This window comes from Ammodytes marinus (assembly GCF_949987685.1).
Source record: "Ammodytes marinus genome assembly, chromosome: 12".
NCBI lineage: Eukaryota > Metazoa > Chordata > Actinopteri > Uranoscopiformes > Ammodytidae > Ammodytes > Ammodytes marinus.
This window is the reverse complement of record NC_137216.1, coordinates 28,953,139-28,963,138: the sequence shown is the minus strand read 5'-3', so window position 1 is coordinate 28,963,138 and position 10,000 is coordinate 28,953,139. Positions and strand designations below refer to the sequence as shown.

At 39.5% G+C, this 10,000-nt stretch overlaps 2 protein-coding genes across 2 annotated transcripts in view; both read right to left on the bottom strand.

Annotated features, from left to right (window-relative positions):
- epsti1 (epithelial stromal interaction 1) overlaps positions 1–9,295 on the bottom strand; it is a 50,681-nt gene extending 41,386 nt beyond the window's left edge. Inside the window, exons 1-5 of the mRNA XM_080038330.1 lie at positions 9,059–9,295; positions 5,095–5,153; positions 4,541–4,624; positions 1,011–1,087; positions 1–57 (exon numbers count right to left, since the gene is read on the bottom strand). The exon at positions 1–57 is cut by the window's left edge and continues 27 nt beyond it. Of these exons, the coding sequence (XP_079894456.1) occupies positions 1–57; positions 1,011–1,087; positions 4,541–4,624; positions 5,095–5,153; positions 9,059–9,240 (459 nt within the window). The 5' untranslated portion in view covers positions 9,241–9,295. The remainder of the gene's footprint in view (positions 58–1,010; positions 1,088–4,540; positions 4,625–5,094; positions 5,154–9,058) is intronic.
- idh1 (isocitrate dehydrogenase (NADP(+)) 1) overlaps positions 1–10,000 on the bottom strand; it is a 45,301-nt gene that overhangs the window by 14,732 nt on the left and 20,569 nt on the right. The window lies entirely within an intron of this gene.

Sequence of the window (10,000 nt, the reverse complement as noted above, 5' to 3'; positions counted from 1 at the left end):
CTGATTCATCTCCTCCTCTTCCTGTCTCTTTCTCTGGTCCAGCTCCTGCTTCTTCAGCTTCAAACAAAACGTCACAATAAATACATAAATACAGATTAGCGTTTCCTACAGGATTTTAAATCAAAAGGTCACATTACATTTGTCAAGTCAACTTAAAGGTGCTACGAGGAACTTTTAAATATTTCTGAAACAGTCTCATTTCTCCTCTGATGATCATAAATTACATGTAATCTATTTTTTATATAGTTTTTCTTAATGCCTTTGTCATGGGTATACGCTCACCCAGGAACAACAGCTGGCGTGGTAAAAACAATACCGCCTTTGTCCAAAGGGGGCGCTAGAATGAACACAAACTGAAAGTTCCTCGGAGCACCTTTAATTGTCAATTTCTGCAAAATGTGCCAGACAAAGAGGAATCAAAAATATTTTCCTCTCCGACCCTATGCTTTCTCAGCTTCAAACAAAACGTCACAATAAATTAATACAGATGTGATTTGTGTTCCAGGAGTGTATTTGCAACAAATAATAAACCGGTGTTTGGTGTTTTGTGCCCCCAACGGCGCCTTCAAGGCAGCACTGCCCTGAAGGCTCTAACCCTGACCTTAAAGGAATACTTCACCCATACGGAACCGGCGTTATATCATTATAAAATCGCTATTATAATATAATGAATGAGGTTTTTCCTTCCCTCAGTCTTTCCTCAGTCTTCCCTTGGCCCAGCTGTCCTGTTAATCCTAACCCTACATTTTCCCATGTGTGATGTCACGCATGGTAAAATGTAGGGTTAGACAGTGAGACCATAAAAAACTCTTTCTGCCTTTTCTCAGGCTAGGATGAACCGATTTCTAAAATGTTTGCACATTTATACTACATAGGATCTCAGAGTTCAATACACCTTCAAATTCCCACCTGTGAAGTAGGTCTTTAAGCAGGCAGCGCTGTCTTGTAGGCTCCGTTTGGGGCATAAAACACCATCTAGAGTATAAATAAATGTGTGGTTCCGTGTTTACCTTCTTCTGCAGTTTGGCAGACCGTGCATCTTTGTCTTGTTTCTCCCTGGCTGCTGCCATGGTTACACCACCGCCACCTTAAGCACAAGAGAAATAAAGTTAGAATTATATTATTAACATTAAGAACGGGATGGTATGCTAACCCTGTAAAGCGTCTTTGAGTGCCTTGAAAAGCGCTATATAAATCCAATCCATTATTAATGTCTGAATTCTAATCATCAAAATAATGTTTCACCTCTTAAGATGTATTTGAAACAAACTATAATCACTTCACTACTGGCCACATTTTTTAATATTTTTTATTATTATTATTATTCACTTTGAGAATGAAGACAAAATACAACATTGAGAAGAAAATAAAATGTGAGAGGGGTTTTATTTAATTTTTTATTTTTTCTCAATATGACATTTCGACAAAAGTGCATAACATAATTTTTTTTTTTTTTTTTTTAAATCTTCCCTGTGTCCCTTATACAACTCCGTACTTTACCGTACATTCATCAAAATATTCTTAAAACTCTTAAAATGTCTCTAAAACTTACTGGATTTAGGGTCAGGCCAGTGTAAAAATGTCAAAACCAGTTTTAAGTTAAAGGTACAGTGTGTAATATACGAGTATGTTGGTGTCATCTAGTGGTGAGATTCTAGATTCCAACTTCCCCTAATTACCAGTAGCCTGGTTCTACCAGACCATCGTACTTCATTTCATTTGTACAGAAGGTCTGGAATCGCTCAATTGACAAACGTTAATTCACTTAGAGGCGGGTGTCTGTTGAAGTTTAAAACTATTGGATCTGCCCACTATATATAAAAACGTGTAAGGCCGTTAAGTTTGTCCGTTCTGAGCTACTGTAGAAACATGGCGGTCTTGTGTATAATATATTAAATTGATGAGGTGAAGATGTATTTAGTTATTGGCTCTGTTCTAAAAGCCATACTAACGTCCTACTCATACTAAAAGTCCTACTAACGTCCTACTCGTACTAAAAGCCCTACTAACGTCCTACTCATACTAATTTTGACGTCAATTTGTGGCATGTTATGGTTGTGTATGCGAGTTTGTGTAGGCGAGAAATGCCCGGATGAGTACTTACTTCCGGAAAGATTTTGTGTATGGATCGATAAATTATTTTTTAAATTCTTTAATGCTTCTGTATACTTCAGTGTAAACTGTCCGACGAACCTCGCATACACAATGGATGGTTAAGTAGTCAGTATGTAGTATATACAGTATCTCACAAAAGTGAATACACGCCTCACATTTCTTCAAATATTTCATTATATCTTTCCATGCGACAACACTGAATAAATGACACTTTGATACAATGTCAAGTAGTCAGTGTACAGCTTGTATAACAGTGTAAATTTACTGTCCCCTCAAAATAACTCGACACACAGCCATTAATGTCTAAACTGCTGGCAACAAAAGTGAGTACACCCCTAAGAAAAAATGTCCAAATTGGGCCCAAAGTGTCAATATTTTGTTTTGCAACCATTATTTTCTAGCACTGCCTTAACCCTCTTGGGCATGTAGTTCACTAGAGCTTCACAGGTTGCAACTGGAACCCTCTTCTACCCATTCATGACGACATCAAGGAGCTGGTGGATATTAAAGACCTTGCGCTCCTCCATCTCCCGTTTTAGGATGCCCCAAAGATGCTCAATAGGGTTTAGGTCTGGAGACATGCTTGGCCAGTCCATAACCTTTACCCTCAGCTTCTTTAGCAAGCCAGTGGTCGTTCGGAGGGGTGTTTGGGGTCGTTATCATGTTGCAGTACTGCCCTGCGGCCCAGTTTATGAAGGGAGGGGATCATGCTCTGCTTCAGTATGTCACAGTACATGTTAGAATTCAATGAACTGTAGTTCCCCAGTGCTGGCAGCACTCATGCAGCCCCAGACCATGACACTCCAACCACCATGCTTGACTCTAGGCAAGACACACTTGTCTTTGTACTCCTCACCTGGTTGCCGCTCCACACTCTTAACACCATCTGAACCAAATAAATGTATTTTGGTCTCATCAGACCACAGGACATGGTTGCAGTAATCCATGTCCGTAGTCTGTTTGTCTTCAGCAAACTTTTTGTGGGGTTTCTTGTGCATCATCTTTAGAATAGGCTTCCTTCTGGGATGACAGCCATGCAGACCAGTATGATGCAGAGTGCGGCGTATGGTCTGAGCACTGACAGGTTGACCCCCCACCCCTTCAAGCCCTTCAGCAATGCTGGCAGCACTCATACGTCTATTTTCCAAAGCCAACCTCTGTGTACGACGCTGACCATGTGCACTCAACCTTCGTAAACTGGGCCGCAGGGTGGTATTGCAACATGATAACGACCCCAAACACACCTCCAAGACGACCAGTGGCTTGCTAAAAAAGCTGAGGGTAAAGGTTATGGCCTGGCCAAGCATGTCTCCAGACCTAAACCCTATTGAGCATATTTGGGGCATCCTCAAACGGAAGGTGGAGGAGCGCAAGGTCTTTAATATCCACCAGCTCCGTGATGCTGTCATAAATGGGTGGAAGAGGGTTCCAGTTGCAACCTGTGAAGCTCTAGTGAACTACATGCCCAAGAGGGTTAAGGCACTGCTGGAAAATAATGGTGGCCACACAAAATATTTACACTTTGGGCCCAATTTGTAGATTTTTTCTAAGGGGTGTACTCACTTTTGTTGCCAGCAGTTTAGACATTAATGGCTGTGTGTCGAGTTATTTTGAGGGGACAGTAAATTTACACTGTTATACAAGACGTACACTGACTACTTTACATTGTATCACAGTGTCATTTATTCAGTGTTGTCCTATGGAAAGATATAAAGAAAAATGTGAAGAAATGTGAGGGGTGTACTCACTTTTGTGAGATACTGTATATGTTGAGCATGTAGGAGGGAGGATGTTAGTAGGGCTTTTAGTATGTAGTATATACATGTTGAGTATGTAGGAGGGAGGACGTTAGTAGGGCTTTTAGTATGTAGTGTATACATGTTGAGTATGTAGGAGGGAGGACGTTAGTAGGGCTTTTAGTATGTAGTATATACATGTTGAGTATGTAGGAGGGAGGACGTTAGTAGGGCTTTTAGTATGTAGTATATTCATGTTGAGTATGTAGGAGGGAGGACGTTAGTAGGACTTTTAGTGTGTAGTATATACATGTTGAGTATGTAGGAGGGAGGACGTTAGTAGGGCTTTTAGTATGTAGTGTATACATGTTGAGTATGTAGGAGGGAGGACGTTAGTAGGGCTTTTAGTGTGTAGTATAAACATGTTGAGTATGTAGGAGGGAGGACGTTAGTAGGGCTTTTAGTATGTAGTATATTCATGTTGAGTATGTAGGAGGGAGGACGTTAGTAGGACTTTTAGTGTGTAGTATATACATGTTGAGTATGTAGGAGGGAGGACGTTAGTAGGGCTTTTAGTATGTAGTATATACATGTTGAGTATGTAGGAGGGAGGACGTTAGTAGGGCTTTTAGTATGTAGTATGTACATGTTGAGTATGTAGGAGGGAGGACGTTAGTAGGGCTTTTTACCGACAGGTTCTGGGTTGATGTGCACGGCTGTGGGTCTGTTTGCCTCTCTGTATCTCTGGAGCTCCTCCTCTTCCCTCTGGGCCACTGAAGAAAAACACAAACTCACATTAAGCAAGGCAAGGCAAGTTTATTTATATAGCACAATTCAAACACACTCAAAGTGCTTTACAGGGGCAAGATTAAAATACATAAAAACACATTAGAAGACATTTATTAGATTAAAGGTGGAGTCAGTGATTCTGGAGAACGCTTGTTGTCAAAATCACTTTTTTGTCAAAATCAGTGAATACCTCGGGACGCCCTTAGCTCAGTTGGTAGGGCTATGGTGGGCCCTTTGTTTACAGAGCCTAGGCTGTGTATTATCACCAGATGTATTTTCTTCAGCGCACAAACAGTATGGACAGGTAGCAGATCATGAGGAGATATTCACTGATTTTGACAACAAGCGTTCTTCAGAATCACTGAGTGAGTGAGTGAGTGAGTGAGTGAGTGAGTGAGTGAGTGAGTGAGTGAGTGAGTGAGTGTGTGTGTGAAAGCAGGAAGTGTTGACGTACCCCTTTGAATCTCCCTTCTCCGAGACTCGTTTGGTGGCATGGCAGTGAACGCACCGGCACTGAGACACAGACACAGAGACAAGCAGAGAACTGTCAGTTTCATTTTCAGAGTTTCATTTTTCAAATCACTTTTTAATTTCCTATCCCAGAACATTTGTAGTACAGCCATAAATTCCTTTATTTTTTTCATATATTTATTTTTTATTAATTTTATTTTATTTTATTTTATTTTATTTTATTTTATTTTATTTTATTTTATTTTATTTTATTTTATTTTATTTTATTTTATTTTATTTTATTTTATTTTATTTTATTTTATTTTATTTTATTTATTTACTTACTTACTTACTTATTTACTTAATTATTATTATTATTATTATTATTATTATTATTATTATTATTATTATTATTATTATTATTATTATTATTATTATTATTATCTAATGTATATCTGTTATAGTATTAAATAAAATATATTTAATTTATTTTTATATAATTTTATATTTTAAGAATTTTAATTAATGTTAATCAATGAACATGACTCACTTTAAAATAAAAATACATTTAAGTATTCCATTACATGAGTCAAATTTTGCCTAATGCATTTTTTAAAGTCAAACTATTTGTGTAAAGTGCAAACAAGAGTCGGAGTCCAATAGTGCAAAGAGTAGGCTACTTCAAAGTCAACAATAGTGTCGTTTTTTTCGATATCCTGTAATTTATAAATATAATATAAATATAAGTGAAATTATTAATGTATTTTTAGTTTACTCTGTTACCAAACAAAGCTTAAGGCACTGTATTATCTTACAGAGTACACTATTTTTTTATTTGATGTTAAAACGTTGAACTAAATAAGTTATGATAGCCCCAAGCCACCAGTCTTTGAGATTTCCGAGGGACCGTGAAGGCACCATTCCCCTCTCTGATCACAGGAAACGAAAGCGAAAGTCAGAATCAGAAACTTAACAAAATTGTTTTCCTTTTCCTTTTCCTAACTAAATATCACATATGAGCCTTTGTAGCCTTTTTTCATCAATACATAACATATTGGTGTTATCATTACAAAGCACAACAACTAGTCTGTGATTAAACTATGCCAAAATATATAGTGCCACACTTCAGACTACACATAACAGTGACTGTCACAGAAATGTTTTCTTGCTAAGTTTCACTAATGTTATGTAAGCTAATGGTGTGTACTGTGTATGCTAATGGTAGCTTTGTTTAATTAATAACTGCATGGCATTGTTATCATATTAAAGAATTAGGACATAGGTGCTTAAGTTATGTCAAAATGTTTAGGTTTATTTTTCAGTAAAACACAACACATTAACCGTCAATTTGTGACTAAGTTTGACAGCCTATGTTAGCCATTGTAGCTTAGGTGAATTAAAACCCTTATTTGGTGTTATTTAAAAGCAACAGGCTAAGCTATAACATGTTTGTGCTTAAGTTGCGTCAAAATAGTGTCAAACTTCGGACAAAACGTTGGTTTATTTACGTAAAAACGCCGTGAATGTCACTTTGCCTACTGCTGCTACTTTGTTGTAACAATAACTTGATTTTAGTTTTAGACTATTATTGTATAGCCTAATTAAAAAGCAATACAACAGCTGTAGCCTACCATGGGCGTAAAATTGCGTATGGACGGTGTGGACGTGTCCATACCAATATTCAAATGTGCAAAAATTGTCCACACCAATATGAGAAGGATATGACAACGACGAGAAAGGGTTAATGCGTTGCCTCTTTATCGTCCCGCCTTATGTATTTTGTGATTGGCTTTGCCTCCTGTTGGTTGTCGTGGGTTGTGTTTCGGTTAGCGGTGATTGGTTGCTTAATTTGAGAGCGGCAAAACAGCTTCTGCTGTCATTTCGGAATCTATCAGCTCAGCTGCTGCGCTATGAATGCGGCTGAAGTTTGACGTCAACTGAGGAAGAATGTCGGGGAAATAAAGGAAAGGAGTGGCGTTTTCTCCCGGTGGCCAAGGGAAGCCAGGCTTCCCTGTTTTTTAGGCTGTAGTTGTCATCCAATAAAAACATTTATATTAACAGTTTCGGTAATCTTTGGTGCTGTGCTCCCGTCATTTCTTCCCCATTTCTCTCCTCTCGTTGAGCATTTCACAATGCGCGAAACAGCGCCCCTTTACATTTAGATTCTGAAGACGCGGCGAAACACGACACTGCACACTGTATGTCTGCGAGGAAGGCAGGCCGAGCTGGCTTCCCTTGGTAAAAAAAAGAAAAAGAATTGACCAATCCGGTGAGGCTATTACCATGACTCTGCCCTCTGTGATTGGTCAGGAGGGTGCCAAGGGAAGCCACTCGGCCTTTGGCTTCACACCAATCAAATCAAAGCTTCATTATCAACGTCACTGAAATTTAACAACAATAACAATAGCGGGAGATTAGCATGTTTGCATTGTTATCATATTAGCAAGAACAGTTATGGAGGGTGGATATTTTGAGTATTTATAAACAAATTAGTTTACCAAACTGCCAATTGAGAAGCCATTAAAAATCAAATCTGACGGCAGGCCAATGCGTGTGGAGAGAAAGAAAGTTTATCGCACTTTCCGTGAGGATAACTATGTCCGCACCGAGTGGCTAGCTGGTAGCGGCAAACTTCAGCTAATGGCCTTCCTCTACAAATAGTGAGTAAAATACACACCTTCTCCCGGCGCGGGTTAACTGTTCCCTTAACTGTCTGTGTAACTATGTGTGTTATGTTTTGTGTTATTTTATTGCTAATTTTGCCTTGATTGCCTGGATAAAGTTGCATTGGTAGGCCTACTGTAGCCTATATCCACTGAAGTTGTTCTGGGTTGTCTTAAGTAGCCTATAGTGCTGTAATGAACATTTGGCCTAGTTCTTAAACGAGAAGGATGTATAAAAAGTATGTGTGTATGTCAAGCACCTACAACTGATTGTGTGAGTCGTGTCTCATGTGAACGTGAAACTTAAAATAGCCTTAAACGTCCCCTAATTATATTGTGAATGAATTCGAATCTGCATTGGGCATTAAGCGGCTAGTTGTGCATTCCGGTCGGGGTGAGGGGGTGCATTTATAATAAAATTTATAATTTAATAAGACGATAAGGAGGTGTGTGAATGAGTGAGTGAGTGAGAGAGAGAGCAAACGAGCGGTATCGGACAGATTACAGGCGTGTGTAAATCCTGGTAAAGTGACCAGGCGCTATAATAGCTCTTGTAGTTACATTAAATACAAGCTGCGACGTAGCCCACTCTTTTCTGTCCCCCACCTTCCAATACACATGTAGATTAAAAGTGTTGTCTCACTTGGCTTCCTCAAAAAAAATCCCCACGCCACGCCAAAAGGAGAAAGCAGAACCAAAGCACTGTGCAAATTTCGCACCATATATGCCTATTGATTCTGCTCTGCTATGTGCTGTAGTAAAGATAGGTCGCCTTGGAAACAATTAAGCCCCCGTAGACCGCAAGCATCTTGTCTTTTTTACTCGCGCAAATCACCATTCTCTGCAGCCGTCACCGGCTCTGTGTTGTTTCTCTCTCGCCGGCTCGTCGAGGCTCGGGCACGCTCGCGCTTCAACTGCGCTCCAACTCCCCGGTTCACTCGTAAACTGAAATTCCGAGTCGGGACAGCCCTACTGTGAAACATAAGCAGCCAATGATATATGAATATAATACGTTTTTTAGTACAAAACGATTGATAACCGCTCAACTCTTGACTAAACTGTACATAGATACATGATAAAACTGGTTTGGTTAATAAACTAGTGAGCAGTTGGATGCTGGGTCTGGGGCGAGGGCGTTTCGCCAAATTGTGTGACGTTTCGCCAAAATGTGTCCCCACCAATATGAACATCAAAGTTACGCCACTGTAGCCTACACATGTTATGTCGAAATATAGCCTATTGTATCACACTTTACAATATGCGTATGTCAGTAAAAAAGACACTATCACAATGACTGTCACTTACTACTGCGGTTGGCGGTCAGTGGCTGGTGGGTTAGCCGGGTCAGGTGCGTCTCTGTTGGGGTTATTTTCAGGTGTCTGGTCGGCGTCTCCATATTCCCCCGGTGCGTTATTATTGGGGTAACCATGGTTCCTCCGAGGGTTCCGTTGATTCCCTGTATATCGCTGGTTGTTATATGGATCCATTTTAGACACGTACACACACTCGGTATCGGTTACTGTCCTGTCGTTATAATCTCAGTACATAGCTATTGACAGAGTGCATATGAGTCAACTCCTATCTCATCCCTTGAACTACAGTGTGTCCAGTATCAGGCAGTGTGGAAGGATTTGATGTGAAATGGCGACACCTGCTGGACAATCACGAGTATTGCACCTTGTTTTTTAATTAATTCTGTAGGTTTGTGATTACGACAATGTTCTATTAAGTACACACACACACACACACACACACACACACACACACACACACACACACACACACACACACAATACAGTAATAACAAAAATGTTTTGGGTATCAAACAGAGTTGATGAATATACTAAATTGGACAGACAGACAGACAGACAGATAGATAGATTAATAGACAGACAGACAGACAGACAGACAGACAGACAGACAGACAGACAGACAGATAGACAGATAGATAGACAGACAGACAGACAGACAGACAGACAGACAGACAGACAGACAGACAGACAGACAGACAGACAGACAGACAGATAGATAGATAGATAGATAGATAGATAGATAGATAGACAGACAGACAGACAGACAGACAGACAGACAGACAGATAGATAGATAGATAGATAGATAGATAGATAGACAGACAGACAGACAGATAGATAGATAGATAGATAGATAGACAGACAGATAGATAGACAGACAGACACGCACAGATGGACTTAAACAGACAGTAATTCAATGGAGCAGACACATGTAGA